Here is a 17496-nt window from a genome sequence, read left to right as displayed (position 1 = left end):
TATGGCCACCAAGACTGAAAACGAAGCCCAGGAAATGGCCCTCAATACTACACATGACGCTCAGAATATGACCATCAAGTCTGAAACTGATCCCCAGGAGATAGTCACCAAGGCTACAAATGACGCTCATGAGATAGTGATCAACGCTGAAATCAACGCTCGGGAAATGATCATCAAGGCTGAAAATGCCGCTCATGAGATGGTCATCAAGGCTGAAATCAACGCTCGGGAAATGATCATCCAGGCTAAAAATGACGCTCATAAGATGGTCACCAAGGCTGAAAATGCTGCTTATGAGATGGTCATCAAGGCTAAAAATGACGCTTGGGAAATGGTCACCAAGGCTGAAAATGATGCTCAGGAGATGGTCATCAAGGCTGGAAATGAGGCTCGGGAAATGATCATCAAGGCTGAAATCGACGCGAAGCAGATGAAAACCGGCGATGGGTTATTTTGGCAACCTTGAGGGTCTACGATGCTCAGCGTCCAGGATAATGCTCTTTTGACGCAAAAGGCTACTAAAAAAAGGCGGAAAATGACAAACACCAAAAAAAAAAAGATGAAAAAGGAAAACCTACAAAAAACAAGTCAAGGTCCCAGCTTACCTCTGGATAGCTCAAATTCAATCCCTTGCACTCATAAAATCACTCTCAAGGCTTGAGCGCCATGACTTAGGCGCTCAGTAGAACTACCAAGCTCAATTTCTAGTATGCATCTAAGTAGTAATAGTAGTAGTGTTTGGTATCCATCAAATGGCAGGTAAGTGTATTTGAGAGAGTTGAAAGAATGCCAGAGGTTGGTAGTACACATCTAATTGGATCATATGCCTCGATCCGAATAGTCAAAAAACGCATCCTACGATAACAAGATGCCTCAACGCCATGATAATTCAAAGGTATTTTGTCAGACCTCATTATATCCCAGATAGAAAGTCAGCTACTTTCAACTCCGCTCCGGAATCCAGGTAATCCGAGAATTCTTCCTCCTCCCCCTCCTCCTCTGGTTCGTTTCCCCCAGAGGATATCACAATCAACCCAGCATGGACCATGTAGCCAACTAGAGCAGCAACACCTCCAACTACAGTCGCAATAGACACGTACATGTCCTTCTTACTGGCGTCTGCGTACATTGAGATGGCTGTGCGTTCTGTAGGGTTAAGCTCGGAATCTTCAGACTCAACTTCTTGCTTGAGACGGTTATTCCTACGGATCTCACTTAAGAATGGTGTGGAGTCTGCCAACGTAGACAGGAGTGTAGTACCAACAGCAGTTACGGAGATATGTCCTGGCGCCCGCCATGGCAGAGAAGATGGAGGAGCTGACTCTGGTGTGTACGCATGAGCGGCTTCAATGGGCGTCTCCCCGAAACACAAAGTACGCATGCGCTCCGTGTACGCCGACAAGCGCGGAGCCTTAGCGCGCATGGCATCTCGGAGCCAAGGCTGTGTGAGATCCGGGATGAGCGCGAGGCAAAGATATCCGAGCGCGATACAGTCCAGGCTTGAAGGGGTAGAAGCGGCGAGGAGGGAAGTCTTTTGACCGAGCATGGCTTCTAGAGGTTCGAAGAACTCGCCTGTTAGGGCATCGATGCGGAAATGGTTTTGTTGGGATGTTCGCCCGAGCAGCCCGCTGACTGTTTCACGCGGTTGTTGGATAAAGTTCCGTGGGATGTGTCCAGCGGCTACGGCGGCCGAGTGCTCGCGTTGTCGTTGGTCTTCCATGGCTTGTAAGTCCAGGGATGAGAGACCCAGGGGCTCGGTACGGGTCTTAGCGGCGCTGTGAAGCTTTGGAGGGAGGATCCATTGATTGGGCCACTGGAGAAGACTACCGTATGCGGGTGATGTGTTGCCATAGTAGTTTTGGCTGGTAACGTAGAGGGAGAGATCGATAAGGGCTTGACCGCGGGATTCGACGAAAGAGGAGAAGCTGACACGGTGTTAGCGCATGGTTTATTTCCCCTCTTTTTCCCCTCTTTGATCTCATCTATCTGATGCAAGATGTTGTCTGGGATTCTTCAGGTGACATACGCAGTGTTATCTGCACGGTCTGACTCTTCCAAGTCCCGATCCAGATCCCATTCCCCGTTCGAGTGTTTTCGGATGTAATCCACGATATTGCGGAATCGGCTCACCCAAATTGAGCCATTCTGAAGGGCGGGCAGCTCACCTGCAGATGAGATAATGCGGTCAGCTTCTTTTGTTCTCTTGGCGACCTTGATTTCAATGGTATAGCTCCCGAGTATCACGTCACTTACCCGTAGGGGACACGGAGGGATCGCTGCTTGCGACTAGCTCCCATGAATCCTTTGGAAGGGCTAATGAGCAATATGCAATCGCAGCCAGACATTGCGCCTCAATTGAGGGCAATGAAAAGGCAGGGCCCCACACATGCAGTCGTAGCTTCATTGTTGTTGCGGGCAAAAGAAGAAAGATGAGGCCTGGAATTGGAGGCCCGCGATCACGTGCATCTAACCAGTTGACGTCGATCAGATAACTATGAACATTTTGAGATAAATTGAAGTTAATTCTTTTTAACGATAATTTACTTGAGACTAATCTTTGCATCAGAAATTATCCATCTTATCAACTACTAGTAGCAACTTGAAATAAGCCGGGCCACGTATGTCCATACTATCTATCACTGTGATACTACTACTACTTAGAATGGACCTCGGGACCTGGCAATATATATGGCACAGGCAGTCAAGTTTCCGATTGATGCCCTGACTCGGAGATCGCGATCAACATAACCCTCGACCGGCATTTGAGCTTGAACCGTGCATGTGACATGATACCCACTGGCCTACTAGTATGATTCAAATGAATCTTCAAACCCGTACCCCGTACTAAAAATCAAACATGCCGGTGGTTTATCAGGATCAACAGTTGAAGGGTTCGGTCCTAAAATAGCCTCGCGACGTCTCGTATCTATCCGAGACATCTGAAATGCATAAGCATTTTGTGTATCTCACTCAACCCGATACTCAAACAACTTGGAACTTGAGCTGATAAACTGTTTCAATCCAAGACAGGAGAACCCGAATCCACAGGGCTGTGTCGGATCCGAAAAGTCCATGCATAACCGCGATAAGAGCCAACGCCATGACACGATACACGTGGATGCGCAAGAGCCTCTTCTCTTCAGCTCGGGTAAAGGCACCAAACTACCGAGGAGAACGGAGTAAGACCTAAAGGAGAAAAAGGGGAAAAAAGTTATTTTTGTTTTTTATTTTAATTCTTTTTTTGAATGGAAATAAAAGTCAAAGCAGGTTTTGTCTCTCCTTTTCCACGGTAATCACGGTAGAACCGGATATGTCTGAGATCACAAAGCGGGGATAAATAGAACTTGAAATCAACTTAAAATCAAAACCAAAAATGGAATCATCCCTAACCTTGATGACGCTGAGACGCTGAGACAAAGCAAGGTTAAATTGGGTCTTAACCAACGGCTTTCGCGGAGACTAGCACGCCCTACCAGTATTAAGTCAATAAGGAACTTGGCAGTGTGGCTGTGACCGGTTTTTGTTCGTTTATTATTAAGTTCAAGTTGCAGGTTGTAGCCCTGGAGTGACAGTTGAACTCAGCTGCAAGGCATACATGAAGTACACAGACCAACGATCCTCGGGTATCAAAGCATGAGTGGAGGTAGAAAGCCTAAGCCTCCAATCGCTGTGTATTCCAATGACCTGGATATGGGGCCTAGCCAAGAGAACATCAAGGCTCATATTTAGCAAATCCCGCCGATGCGCTCGGACTGTATTATTTGGGGAAATATCTTCCGTATGGACGTATCTATGGATTACTTGAATCAGATGGATGATTATTGAGTTTTTTTCTTTATCTTTGTCATTTTGGATTGTCCTCGGCTGGAATGTTATACCCTGACCACTTGCATCTTGTTCTTTCATGCTTCGTGGGGCTCCTGAGATTATCGATGTGTTGTCAATGCAGCTGGATGAATTGGGATGGGTTTTGGAGCTTGAAATTATTGCGATATTGATGACTGCAGCAACGGGATATGTCGCACTAAAATAAATCACGCCATGCCAATTCATATCGGGTAGGACCATAACGGTCATTCTCCAGGGCTGATGATGTGAGGATCTGCATTTTGAATGCCAGTGTTGTCATGACTCCTATTTATGTTCGGAGTTAGGATGTCGTTTTTGTACGAACATGAGGTAAAGACTTGGGGTCTGCGCTTTGAAACGCTTTGATAGAATGTCCCGAACCTTGAAATCCAGGGCGGGGAATCAATAGAATAGTAACTTGTGTAGATCGGATCAGCTCCGATCTTGGATATTGAATAAGCAATGTAGTCCTGTGACTTGGACCTTGCACTGTTGACATCTCAGGGCCCGCTTTTAGGCAGTAATGAGTTGCGCCATTGGATTAAACCGATTTGCCTAATCCTTGTCTTCCCGTCAATACCACTCCTGTCCTATCGTTGCACGGGTGATGATTCATTGAATTCAAATGAAAATGTAAAATGAGTGGTGGGCGTTTTGGTGAAACAAGCGAGTGGGGCAAGCTGTTTCATATTGTTACTGTGCTTTGATCCTGGGACTTGAATACCTAGGTGGAATAGATGGGTTGTACCAATCCGGGGGTGGAGATTATGCACGACATGAATATGAATATGAATATGAGTATGAAAGAGAAAGACAAATTGCTTTGGGGTATATTAAGTCTATGATACATGCCGTTCAGGTTCGGCCCAATGCGAGGCTAAAGAACAAAGTAGGAAAAGAAGGGAAAGAAGAAAGACAAAAAAGATGATTACAAAATGTTGAATCCATCGCAATGAGTTGTCAAAGCGACATGCAAAACAAGAAAGAAAATGAATCGAAACGATGACGCAAAAGTGATCGCAATCGTAGAGAAGATCTGGATTCTTGGGAAGTAGGCGGGTACTGATTCGCCGGCATTCAAATCCTGTAGCGTCTGCAGATGCATCGTTCTCCGCATATACGCGTCAAAGCCCAATATCGCTATCAGGTAAATTGAACCCCGCACGAGATAGTAAATGCGAGAACTTGAAACACTGGAGGTACCAGATATCCAGGAAATCAAAGAATGAAAAAAAAAGAAAAATTTCAAGCGAAAATTGTAGAATGGCTGTCCATGCAATAGTGTGGAGACCTCATAGCGCCGGCGCTGGATCCCCAAAAGGAAATATTAAGAGGGTTGTAGAGGGTTGGAAAAGCAATTATTCCCCGGAAGCTCGTATTTTGCAAGATGAGCCTTGGCTGCTGCCCGTAGTTCCTTCCTCTTCGCGAGTCCCTTCTGCTTTGTAGAGCTCTGGGTCTAGGGACCAGATGAGCGCGAGCGCTTAGATTCTGCGATACGAGGTGGTATCGGAAAGAGGATGGCCGGGGATGGTGTGGAGAAATTATAATAGATTGAAAAGCCGAGTCGAGAACAAAGAATCGTTAAGCCGAAACCAGAGATCGAAGTCGAGGTCATTCATATGCCGAGGAGAGGAGGCCCAGTCGTGAGTGTGTTCAGATAGAACCACACCAGAGTCGTCATGGTCATTGGGGGGGAGAGATAGAGCATCTATTTTGGCAGAGGAGGGAGAGGGCCCTTGGGTGGAGGACCAGGGCAAGGAGGAAATTGAGAACCGCCGACGGAAGGCATGTTGTATGTTGAGAGATAAGAGTAGCAAGGAATAGCTACTAAATGTGTATGAGTAGTTTTGAGTGTGAGAATATAAGAATATTTGCAGTCCAAAAAAAATTCAAGTTCACGGTTGGAGTAATTTAAGAGAGAAAAAAAGAGGAGCGCGAGGATTCTTATAGCAAAATGAATGATGATTACAGTATCACTAATTTACGTTAGTGGCAGTGTACTAACCCTTTTTTCTCCCCTCATCGAGCATCCCATGAACAGGAGGCTGAGTATCCACCTGATCTGACGTAGGAATTATTGCGATTGACTGGGACCGATGAATAATGCTGCAACCGGTAATCCAATGGAAGTTTTTTTCTAGAAGCTCTCCACCCCCCGTGTGGCGTTTGGTGAACCACTAGTGGATTAGGGTATAGGGGGTGGAGTTGAAATGAAAAAAAAAATAATAATGAAAAAAATAAAATAAAATATATTTCTTTTTTATTTTCATTTTCTCTTAAAAAAAAGAAAATAGAAAATAACTAAAATAACTAAAATAACACGAATAAAATCAAAGCAAAATACCAAATACTAAAAAAAAATCCTCAAATGAGACATACATCTTCTCTTGATTACTGATTACTGATTACTCCGTACACTTCAGACCGAATCCTAACTTCCTTTTTGTTCAAATGTTGTACTCAATCTCTCATAGATTACATTCATTCCGGTCTTCTCCTAGAATATTGAATGTCCTTTGCCGCGCTCTTAAGTGGTTTCACGGCATGGCTACCCAGCAAATGATCATCAGCATGAAACCACGCGAGGTGACAACTGGTAATGGGCAATCTCCCGTGGCCCCACTGGACTCCATCAAATTCTTTGATGCGGTGAGAGGAATGGAGTACATTATTATTATGAGGATTTGATTTCTTTATTTTTATTTTTTTTCATATCGTTTCTGTGCAACCCGTCATCAAAGAAACTTGGGGCCCAAGCACCCCCAAGTACCCAAGTACACGGGGATGAGTCAGTGCTGAACCAAACCACCGGAGCCCTGGCGGGAGAGAATAAGCCCTGGAGAAAAGTGATAGGGTGGAACATGTCCAGGGTCCATGATAATACACGTGCTAAATTGTCGATCGCTAAGAAAAAGAAAACATAAGAAAAAAAAAGAAAAAGAAATTAGAAATAAATTAATATTTTAATTCAATCAAAGCAAATCAGAAACTAGAGATTTCCAAAGTACGGAGTACGGAGTAAAACAACCTTGGAAATATCAAGCAAATTTTAACCAAATTAACTATGGAGTTACTCCGTACATAGAAAAAAAAAAGATCACAAATCTCCTTCACACGGGTAATGGCCGATCCGTATGGTATCCGCTTATACTGGTTTGGTTCAAGTAAAAAAAGGTTCCAAGGTTTCTTTAGGCATCCAGGTTAAGGCTGTGGCTGTGGCGCAGGGGAATTTGATTCGTGTTGCACTTGAGCTATGTCTATTGAGATATGACATGATGTGATACGTCAACGTATCAGCACGACCTGTCAAAACTCAAGTTAACGAGTACATTATGGGGGCTAGAATATCATACATTCAAATGATTTGTGATTTACGAACTTCTGAGATCAGATCTCAGGGGTCTTACGATGATTTTCAAGATTGCTACAAAACTTCCTTTAATGAAATAAAGTGAAATGAAAAATAAAATAAGAAAAAAAACCAGGGTTAAGAGTCTCACTTCGGGACCCATATTGTACCACGGTTCTTCTTCAGGTACCCGGCACTGCCCAGCAAATAAAGTGCGGGTGATTATTGACGATTGTCCTATTCTTATCCTAAAGAAAGACATCTCCCCCCTTTTCAAAGTTAACTCTTTCAAATGTTAATGACCCTTTCCGCTTTGTCTATCCGGGGAGATTCTTTGTGTCGGCTGGGGTATTTTCCGAGAGGTTACGTTGAAGAACCTTGGAAAAGCCCTAATGCATCTTAAATTTGAGTCTGGCGTACCCGTGGACGGAGAACGTAGCTGAGGGATTCCCGACACTAGGCTGTGGCTAGTGATGGTATCCGTTTAGCTGTATGGAGCAATGGTAGTAGCACTTGAGTAGTAGTATGCTCTAGTGTTGTAACTATACTAATCTGGTCTCAACTAGGAGTGCTATCATCAGTACTAAGGATGGAATCTGCAGCAATCCTAATGCGGTCAACTGGTTATGCACACATGCACATCCCTTTGATGCATGGGCTATCTGCTTTACGCAAGATAAATCCGCGCTTGGAAATCAGAACCCCTGTGAGGGATATCTAAGCGAATCAGAAATCCCGATCTATGCTCATCACATACATATGCATACCCCCAGGTTGATCACGTACATCATTGAGCTCGGCGTTTCAAGATAGGTAGATCTACCCAGCGGTGTGGCGTCGTCCCATTGCGTGCTTAGAACTTGACACTAAGAAGTAGTGTCTGTGTACTCTCAGGTGCCGTATCAGGATAATCGACAAATAGGCTTACGCAAGAGCAAACGGAATCCCCGATCTACTCTCCAAATCGGAGATGTCACGCAACTCTCCGGTAGCCCCGGAAGCCTGAGGGAAGATCATCTCCGCACTTCCTGAATTCTATTTGTCTAAAAGTACTAATCCAGATGACGATTCTAATAATTCTACGGAGAAGAAGGTATGAAATATGGAGTCTGGAGTAAATAGTTCTATGAATTCAAAGAAAGTTTTGACAAATGTTGATCAATGGTATGGTTTACGGAGAAATGTAATGGCAATGGCGTACTCCAGACTCCATAATCTTGTACTCCATAAAAACCTTGACAAAAGAAAAAAAAAACTCTTCAGGAACCCAAATGAGCCAAATGAGCCACATGACCATAGCCCTGTCACACGGGGATATTAGGGATTAAGGTACGTGTGACCGGGATTTGAGAATCTGTTGAACCTTGCCAAGTGGCCACAGAGACGGGTACCTGACATAAGTTCGCGGCTTAGGCGGTTCCCACATCCCCAACATAGATGAAAAAGAAAATTATTATGTACTCCGTACTCCATAGAAGAAGGCAAAAGAACCGAAGGAAGCAAGAAAGTGGTGAAGATCAGTGGCAAACAAGGGACAGAAAACGGGATCATAGGAAAGAAAAAAAACTTGCGCACGCTAATGAGTTCCAAACTTCAATAACGAGTCTAAAGAGGTAAAGCGAGGACCATAAGTATCCACTATAGATGGAGACCTCCATCCGCCGTTCCGCACCGTTGGAAAGCAGGTGTGGAGGTTTCGGGAAAAAAGAACAACGTGCGATTGGGGAGTTGACACGGAGATTTCTTTTCTTTTCTTTTTTTCATGGTTCACCAGGTTCGCGGGATTGAAATATTTCTTTGATGTAGTTTTGTTTCCAGGATTCTTAACATTTGAAGGATCCATATTATTCTTTTGGTTCGGTACCGGGAACCGCACGTGGCGATGCTCTATATCAATTTTCGGTCAAAGATCGAGAAAATATAAGCTAATGTATTTACCAAGGTGGACACCTACTCCGTTGTGGTATTCCATTTATATCCGATAATGTTTCTCTGCGGAGATTGCTTGCAACCCGCTTACACAAGGAACGGATTACGGCGTTCGGAGTACACAGTCTGGTATGTACATGTATGCTATGATCATGGAAAGTGGAGGGCGCGGGTTGTATCAGAGGAAACTCCACTCCTTCCGTGAGGAAAGGTTGCTGTAATCAGCCTATTTTTTTTTTACGGAATTCACCTTCTAGAAAAAAAATTAAACAGAAAAAAAAAGTCATGCCGAGGTCGACACATGTCAAATGCTGTATCTTCCCGTGTCCACAGAGTGGAAAATAGGTGGAACCAACATGTCTAGCCAAGAAAAGAAGAGAAACACGATTGGACAAGTTGCACATTTTTTGATCATAATGACAGATCGTGTAAACGAGTATACACATTTGGTGGAGAAATAACCAACCCAACCGAGACGCGCAAACCGAAGAAATCTACTCGGTTGCGAGGCGAGCATGTCTCATTGCTCCTCATCTGCGGCCTTTCTAGAAACGGTCACAGCATCCTGCAGCTCCAGGGATGAAATCAAAAATCCCTCGCGGCGACCTGGAATTGTAATCCGGGCGGCTTCTAGAAACCTGGTCTTGAATTTACATAGAATCAGCTGCGCCGCCACTTGCGTAACACATAAAACATCAAGCCATTAGGGGCTGTGCACCATCAGCTTCCAAGGTTTCAAATGTTCGCTTCAAGCTTGAAAAATAGAGAGGGAATTCCAGAATCCTGGATGGTAATCAAGCTTTCTCCGCATTACACGGACGTCTGCAGAGGTGGCGTGATCGGCCGCAGGGCTTTCCAGGGCCTCCTGTCATACATGGCTAAATTGCAGAGTTGCAGCCCTACCAAAAGGTGCCAGTGGCTGCTTACTATGAAAATGTGTAAATACCTCGCTTCTAAGACAAGCGAGGGAGAATATACCTCATGACGTCTATACTTCTGTGTCACGTGTATATTTACACCGACGATGTGCCAATGACAACCTGGTCATCCACGAACGGGCTTCTGCAGGGTACCTTAATGCAAATAACATATCATGATGACTTGTTTTCAGATGGAGTTGGGACAAAATTCATCCCATCTTGGACCCTCGCTTAAGCAGTTTGTACCAAAACGCGTTAATGTATTATTCCGACGCGGCGTTGTCTTGGAGGTCATAGCATACTTCCCAACCTTGGATTCACATCACCTTCAAATCACCCTCAAATGAGTTTCATATCTGATGCTGCACAAGTAAGATTATTTCTCTTGAATCGTCGTATGATCATGTCCTTTTGGCTGACTGAAAATATCGCATCTAGGCAAATGCTGGTTGCGCAATCCTGGCGCAGTCACCATTCTGAGCTCCCAAAGCTACTGTGCTCGCACTGGAGCCCAGATCTCAAAGTTGCAATACCGATGGAGGATTGATGTATTGAAACTGATAGTGATTCAAATTTGCCGGACCTGGTAATTTGATCATGTCGCATTGACTTGCTTCGGGCTGCTTGAGAAAGCTCGGTGCTATCGGCGAAATCCGCTAACGGTCGGACAAGGAATCTCGCGGCATATCAAAATTTTTTTTCACATGGGACATTCCAATGCACATCAAACACTGTGAAAAATGCTGTGGTGGAAGCTTGGTATTGAGTGGATAGAGCTTGGCATCATCAGGCATCATCAGGCATCATCAGGCATCTCGGAGGTGAGCTCCGCTCCGCCCCAGATCTCTCCGGGGCTTTGATTGGCGATCGGCTTGACATGCAAGAATCCCTGTTCTTTGATCTTCAACCTGTGAAGAAGTTAAAACCTGACATCCATCCACAGGCCATGATCTCGATGTGATGCTAAAACCCTGAAATCATTATCGAGTTATATCCTCATAATATAATGAGTGTAAGGAACCACGTGACCTTAACCAACCACGGAGGCCGAAAAAAGATTGACTGGCCACCAAGGTACTCACTTACCGGTCCGAAAAAATTATGTACTGAGTACTTCTCATCACACAAAAATTATGTGTAAAATGAAGTACCCAATACCTCGTCATTCACTATCTGACGTCTTCCAACCCCCCAAGGTCCCCATGGATCCCACTTTGCTCCCCCGCTGGGTAGCCGGGCTATGATTTCCGCAGATTTTGATTTTGAGATTTCAGTGTCGTTGTCAAAGTAGTTGTCGTTTAATTGCGCTCTATTTATTCATTGAGGACGAGTTGTGGTATCTGGCCACCAAGGTACTCGACCCTCTGACAGCGTACGCACTCCGAAAATTCCAACGCCATTCAAAACTAATCTAAACGACGTACTGCTGCTCTAGTCGAACAAGTCATACACGCGGGCGAATCGTACGCTTATGCGTGGAGCTGCATTGCACTAGGGTCTCCTCCTCGACAGGCCTACCCGGTTGTGTTTTGCACTAGTCATTGGACCATCCTGTCTCTACTGAGGACCTTGCGGGTTACAGACAATCACAGCCTACACCCGCACAAAACCCCTCCACTTTCAATCGACGTCCTGATTGTTTGACCTTGACTATTTTCTCCCAAGGTGCTCACCCGCTGTCTACTCCGATTCGCACATTCCGCGGCAGATCTTTCCATTCCAGTCCGTCCTGAAACGATACCCAGCGTCTATTCAGACCCTGTCGAGGCTCCACCGTTCAAAACCAAGCTTTTTTTGACATCATCATGGAAATGGACTCGTTCACGACCGTCCTCAAACGGGACTCTTGTTTCAACGGAAATGGATATGATGGACACATGGGACTCCGAATTTCTTCTATCTTCGTTATTATGATCGGATCAACCTTCGGTGCGCTCTTCCCCGTCTTTGCCAAACGATTCAGCAAGGGTAATGGTGCCCCCCAAGTGGGCTTTTTTCATTGCCAAATACTTCGGTTCTGGTGTTATTGTTGCCACTGCTTTCATCCATCTACTCGCTCCGGCTGAAGAAGCATTGACCAATACTTGTTTGACTGGCGTGATCACAGAATACAGTTGGGTCGAGGCTATTGTTCTGATGACAATTATCGTTTTGTTCTTTGTCGAGTTAATGGTGATGCGTTTCTCTCATTTTGGCGCCGGTCACGTACACGATGATGAAGGCCATTCTCACACCCAGCTTGAGGCTGGACTTCCTATCACTGAGGAGGTGACACAGAGCAAGCACTACATCCCGGGAGAAGACCATCTAAGCCACACACGCGAGCACCATGACGCGGATGACTCCGAGAAAGAACGTGCTGCAGTTGAGGATTATGCTGCACAGCTGACCTCGATCTTCATCCTAGAGTTTGGCATTATCTTCCACTCCGCCTTCATTGGTCTGACACTTGCTGTGACCGGCTCTGGATTTATCACTCTGTATGTTGTGCTTATCTTTCACCAGACCTTCGAAGGTCTTGGTCTTGGTTCTCGCCTGGCTCAGATTCCTTGGCCCAAAGCCAAACGTCTCACACCATACTGGCTCGGTCTTGGCTTTGGTCTCTCCACCCCTATCGCCATTGCTGTTGGTTTGGGTGTTCGTCAAATCTACCCTCCAGACTCTGCCAAGACTCTTATTGTCACTGGCGTTTTCGACTCGATCTCTGCTGGTATCCTTATCTACACTGCATTAGTGGAGTTGATGGCGCACGAGTTTATGTTCAGTGCTTCTATGCGTCAAGCGCCCATTCGTGATGTCTTACTTGCATTCTTGTTGTTGTGCATGGGTGCCGGCTTAATGGCTCTGCTGGGCAAGTGGGCATAAAAGTTGCGTTTTTTTTCTTGATTCCGTGCTTTGATGACTTGCAAATGATTTCTTCTTTAAAGGAACTAGATGTGTGCAGGGACATGCATCTGAAAGTATCCCCCGTGAACATAGCATTGATACCCACTGCTTCACATAATCGGCGTTATTTTGGTTTCAAGGCGCAAATGGGGGCATTTACATTTAGAAATCCCGGATAGCAAATCTACAAAGATATTTTTCTCTATTCCATTTGTTCTAATGTACATGTTCTTTAGTTCCAAGGTAGCACGCGACATTAAGATCAAAGGATAAGACCCGCATCACCACGTCCCCCGCATTCCCGCCAATCATTACCCTAGCGGGATCAACGTGGCTGACGGGAATGTAGATCAACCCCGATGCAGCCATTCAAGTTCACTGCTTAGTACGTTTGCTATTATGTATCTGCGATCTATGCATCTACCCAGGTGGAGGGGTTTCCGTTTCAGGTTGGCCGTGGCCGGAACTTGGCGCTTATCACTACTACCTTGAGATCGGCGGTGCCTTTTGAGCCCCTCCTTCAACTCTAGCAGAAAACATCGCAGCCTACATTTCAATTTCAATTTTACTTCCTCCGGCTTGTTCCTTTCCTCATGCACACACCCAATATCTGAGACTCCTACCAACATGCCCGATATGGCGACAGAAAATCTCGTGGATGCAGTTCCTGGGCCCGAGGCCAAATCGGCCGAGGTTCATGATAACATTGTAGAGGATCAGGACCCCTCACACGAGGTCTCACGAAAGCGCCAAAGCTTGTCAGATCTCTTTACAATTGTGAGTTTGAAGACCTGACTCATTGAGGCTCGAATGCTAATGTGGATGCGATTAGTTTGCCAGTGGATTTGCGTTGATCAGTGATGGATACCAGAATAACCTTATGTGGGCTGATGATTCAGGAACCATCTGATTCTTGATCCTTGCTGACGGGTTTAAGGACTATGACCAATGTCCTTCTCAAGAAAGAATACCCCAATGACTACACTACAACTGTGAGCACCCGAGTGTCCAATGCCTTGCTCGTTGGCGAGGTGATCGGCCAGATCGTGATCGGGTATGATATCAACCTTGCTAGAGCTGTATGAATGGAGGACTAATATTGGGGCTTAGGCTTACATGCGACTACCTTGGTCGAAAGACTGCGATTGTGTTCACCACCCTGATGATCGTTATTGGTGGAATTCTCGCTACAGCTGCCAATGGAGTTACTATCAACGGCATGTTCTGGATGATGACGGTAGCTCGGGGTATCGTTGGATTCGGTAAAAGATATCTCGACAAGATCCTACCAGCCATTGAAGACTAATAATGTTTCTAGGTGCCGGTGGAGAATACCCGGCATCTTCGACCTCTGCCTCCGAATCGGCTAATGATTTGATACCCAAACACCGTGGCCCGGCATTCATCATGGTGACCAACTTCCCGCTATCATTCGGTGGTCCATTCGCTGTTTCGGTCTTCCTGATAGTCCTAATGGCTTGTGGTCAATCCCACTACAGTACTGTGTGGCGTGTCTGCTTTGGTATTGGTTGTATCTGGCCGCTTTCCATTTTCTACTTTCGGATTCGTATACTCAACTCGACACTTTATCGACGTGGTGCTATCAAACGACATGTTCCTTATCTGTTTGTGCTTCGATACTATTGGAGATCGCTGATCGGGACCTGTGGTGCTTGGTTTCTCTATGGTAAGGCCGATCAAAAGAATTTCCAGGAATGAATACTAATTTCCTGTATAGACTTCGTCACTTTCCCGAACGGCGTCTTCTCAGGCACAATCATTTCTTCAGTGGTCAAGAACGGCACAATTTTACAAACTGGAGAATGGCAACTCTTACTAGGAGCAATCGCATTACCCGGTGTTTTCCTCGGCGCAATTCTCTGCGATCGAGTCGGTCGCAAGAATGTAATGATGATCGGATTCACTGGATACCTCGTCTTCGGCTTGATAATCGGCTGTGCCTATGAAAAAATTACAAAGATCCTTCCACTATTCATTGTCTTCTACGGACTTATGCAAAGCTCCGGCAATTTTGGTCCGGGTAACATGCTCGGACTCATCTCCTCCGAGTCCTATGCTACTGGTGTGCGAGGAACGTGCTACGGGCTATCGGCGGCGGTTGGAAAAGCGGGAGCGGCGGTTGGTACACAGGCATTTCAACCTATTCAGGCTCGCCTTGGAAAACGCTGGACCTTCATTATCGCCGCTATTTGTGGTGTCGTCGGTGTTTTAGTCACTTACTTCTTCGTGCCCGATCTTACCGGTGAGGATTTACGAGTTCGGGATGAAAAGTTCCGCGCCTATCTTGTTTCGATGGGATGGGATGAGGCTATGGGCGAAGATGATCTTCAAGCTAAGGCTGATCAGGGCATTTCGGGTGGCATCGCTAACGAGATAGAGGTGGCTACGGATGCCATTAGCACTGGTTGATGCTTTTTATTTTCTATGCCGCTACTATGCTGATGCCCCGTTTATGAGACTTATGACACGCTTTCATTCCATAGAGCTATTTGCTAGGAATTCATTGATTATGAAGTGCCTTTTCCATAAAAAGAGTATTACATAGTAACATACTAGCAGATAATTATTATTGGAATTCAAAGTTGAATATGATCCGGTATTAACATCAATTCCAACTGGTTCCACAGCTATACAATGTGACCCACACCTCCGCACCTCCTCCGCCCACGTTGCCTTCTCCTCTCCGCTCCTCGTTCCTACCGTCTTCACACCCCCAATCTCAATTCCAATACCAATTCCACTTCCAAATTCAATTCTAATCGGGCCCTCCACATACCATCAAAATGCGTCTCTCAGCCATTTTCCTCTCCATCGTCTCCATCGCCGCTGCCGCTGAGCTCGGTATCGAAACAACCCACGAGGTCGAATGTACCCGCAAGACACAGAACGGCGACGGTGTCTCCATGCACTACCGTGGCACATTGCAGGCTGATGGCAAGGAGTTCGACTCAAGCTACAAGCGCAATGCGCCATTGACCTTTAAGTTGGGTACTGGTCGGGTTATTAAGGGGTGAGTGGTTCCAACCGCAGGATTGACTTTCTTGCAGAGACAATTCCATGGAGTTCATTAAGGATATTTGCTAACTAGTTCTTTTTTTTGTGTAGTTGGGACCAAGGTCTTCTTGATATGTGCATCGGCGAGAAGCGTACCCTCACTATTCCTCCTGAGTTCGGATACGGTGACCGTGGCGTTGGTCCTATCCCTGGTGGCTCGACTCTGATCTTCGAGACCGAGTTGGTTGGCATTGACGGTGTTGATAAGGATGAGCTGTAAATGGGGATGTTGGAATGTTGCAATTGGGATGTCTATTATACAGTTATGATGAGGCTTATGACGTGAGGGCTTTTCAATGTGATTCTTGAGTGGATATACCCTGAATGAAATCAATTATGGATGTGTATCATTATATGGTACTGTTTAAACACTCGACATGGTCCCAGATGATTTCTGAATCATTCAAAATTTCATCCCACATAACTAACCGCGCTCTTCCAAACTTGGCCCTCAGGATCAAGGACCTGTTTAAGCTCCTCCATCCCCAAATGATCCCTCGTATTCGTCATCCGATGACACCAACTCAGACTCTTCTCTTCTCCAGAGCCAGGAACGCCCTCGAAAATAAACTCTCCGCCGTTCTGACTCGACTCCCCTCCCTTCATCATAAGGCCCGATCCAAAATGCTTCAGTGTCTGTATCATTGACTCTGCGATCAGAAGTGGCATGCTTCGACTGAAATACTCTGGTCGAGCGCCCATACCGTAGTTACTTACCAGCCCAAACTCCTTGTAGAGCTTCCGCTCGGGATCTGCGTAGATGGGATAGGGGCATTTCGTTTCTGTGGCGTAGAAATCGATGAGACCTGGATCGCCGCAGCCAATTATGATTATTGAGGGTGGACTGGTGAAATTTTGGAGATCTGAAGGTGTTATTGCTTGGGAGAGAGCGGAGATGAATTCTTGGCAGCTCTGTAGAGATCATGTTAGCTACATATCTTGGGACGGAGTGGCGCATGAAGGTGGAGCTGGGCTTGCTTACCCCGCAGAAAAAGTGGCGGATGAAGATGATTAGAACTCTTGTGGACTCGAGTCCATCGTAGAGACTCTTGAATGTGTGCGCTTCGCCCTTCTTGTCAAGGACTGTGTACTCCTGGCTCTTCTGGAGTGATTTGGTGGAGGGTAGCTCATCTGATGAAACTGTTTTGTTCTTGGCTTCTGGAGATGATGGTGTGGGGTTCATGTCGGTTGAACCCGTAGATTGGGTGCTGGGAATAGCTTGATTATCTGACATGATTCCTTGGGAGGTGATAAGTGCAGATTTGGGAAGAAGCTTGATCCTGGAAAGGGATGCGGGGCCACTAACTTGGGGGCCGGACTATACTATTAAGTTCTAACTACACAAAGAAACAACCTTTAGTGATATGGCGAGGAGGGACAAAGTATGTACCATAGGTAGGTACAGGAGTCTTGCAGCTATATCATCCACGTGCTATGTACTGCTAGTGAGTTATAGGAAGCCACACTCCTTGAGACAGTACTTAGCCA

General features: G+C 45.7%; 6 protein-coding genes across 6 annotated transcripts; 4 read left to right on the top strand and 2 right to left on the bottom strand.

The window, feature by feature from the left end:
• Nucleotide 1: 1 nt before the first annotated feature.
• N7483_000197 (uncharacterized protein) lies at nucleotides 2-466 on the top strand (the record flags this gene model as incomplete). The annotated part of the gene is made up of 1 exon (XM_057083635.1): nucleotides 2-466. The coding sequence occupies one exon, from the start codon at nucleotides 2-4 to the stop codon at nucleotides 464-466; it is 465 nt and encodes a 154-aa protein (XP_056949784.1).
• A 447-nt stretch (nucleotides 467-913) lies between these two features.
• Nucleotides 914-2404, bottom strand: N7483_000196 (glutathione S-transferase family protein; the record flags this gene model as incomplete). Its single annotated transcript, XM_057083634.1, has 3 exons — nucleotides 914-1925; nucleotides 2027-2165; nucleotides 2254-2404. 3 exons carry the CDS (start codon nucleotides 2402-2404, stop codon nucleotides 914-916), a joined length of 1302 nt encoding a protein of 433 aa, XP_056949783.1.
• A 9448-nt stretch (nucleotides 2405-11852) lies between these two features.
• Nucleotides 11853-12912, top strand: zrfB (low-affinity Zn(2+) transporter ZRT2; the record flags this gene model as incomplete). The annotated part of the gene is made up of 2 exons (XM_057083633.1): nucleotides 11853-11990; nucleotides 12034-12912. The coding sequence occupies 2 exons, from the start codon at nucleotides 11853-11855 to the stop codon at nucleotides 12910-12912; spliced, it is 1017 nt and encodes a 338-aa protein (XP_056949782.1).
• A 648-nt stretch (nucleotides 12913-13560) lies between these two features.
• N7483_000194 (uncharacterized protein) lies at nucleotides 13561-15363 on the top strand (the record flags this gene model as incomplete). Its single annotated transcript, XM_057083632.1, has 6 exons — nucleotides 13561-13710; nucleotides 13766-13815; nucleotides 13871-13987; nucleotides 14044-14195; nucleotides 14252-14620; nucleotides 14672-15363. The coding sequence occupies 6 exons, from the start codon at nucleotides 13561-13563 to the stop codon at nucleotides 15361-15363; spliced, it is 1530 nt and encodes a 509-aa protein (XP_056949781.1).
• A 374-nt stretch (nucleotides 15364-15737) lies between these two features.
• Nucleotides 15738-16228, top strand: fkbp3 (peptidylprolyl isomerase family protein FPR2; the record flags this gene model as incomplete). Its single annotated transcript, XM_057083631.1, has 2 exons — nucleotides 15738-15964; nucleotides 16060-16228. 2 exons carry the CDS (start codon nucleotides 15738-15740, stop codon nucleotides 16226-16228), a joined length of 396 nt encoding a protein of 131 aa, XP_056949780.1.
• A 191-nt stretch (nucleotides 16229-16419) lies between these two features.
• On the bottom strand, nucleotides 16420-17242 carry N7483_000192 (peroxiredoxin-like family protein; the record flags this gene model as incomplete). The annotated part of the gene is made up of 2 exons (XM_057083630.1): nucleotides 16420-16920; nucleotides 16991-17242. 2 exons carry the CDS (start codon nucleotides 17240-17242, stop codon nucleotides 16420-16422), a joined length of 753 nt encoding a protein of 250 aa, XP_056949779.1.
• Nucleotides 17243-17496: the final 254 nt, after the last annotated feature.

This window comes from Penicillium malachiteum, assembly GCF_028827825.1.
Source record: "Penicillium malachiteum strain IBT 17515 chromosome Unknown utg000001l:1.0-8184562.0:1.0-8186909.0, whole genome shotgun sequence".
NCBI lineage: Eukaryota > Fungi > Ascomycota > Eurotiomycetes > Eurotiales > Aspergillaceae > Penicillium > Penicillium malachiteum.
The sequence above is the reverse complement of the archived record's forward strand: the minus strand, read 5'-3'. Positions and strand labels throughout refer to the sequence as shown.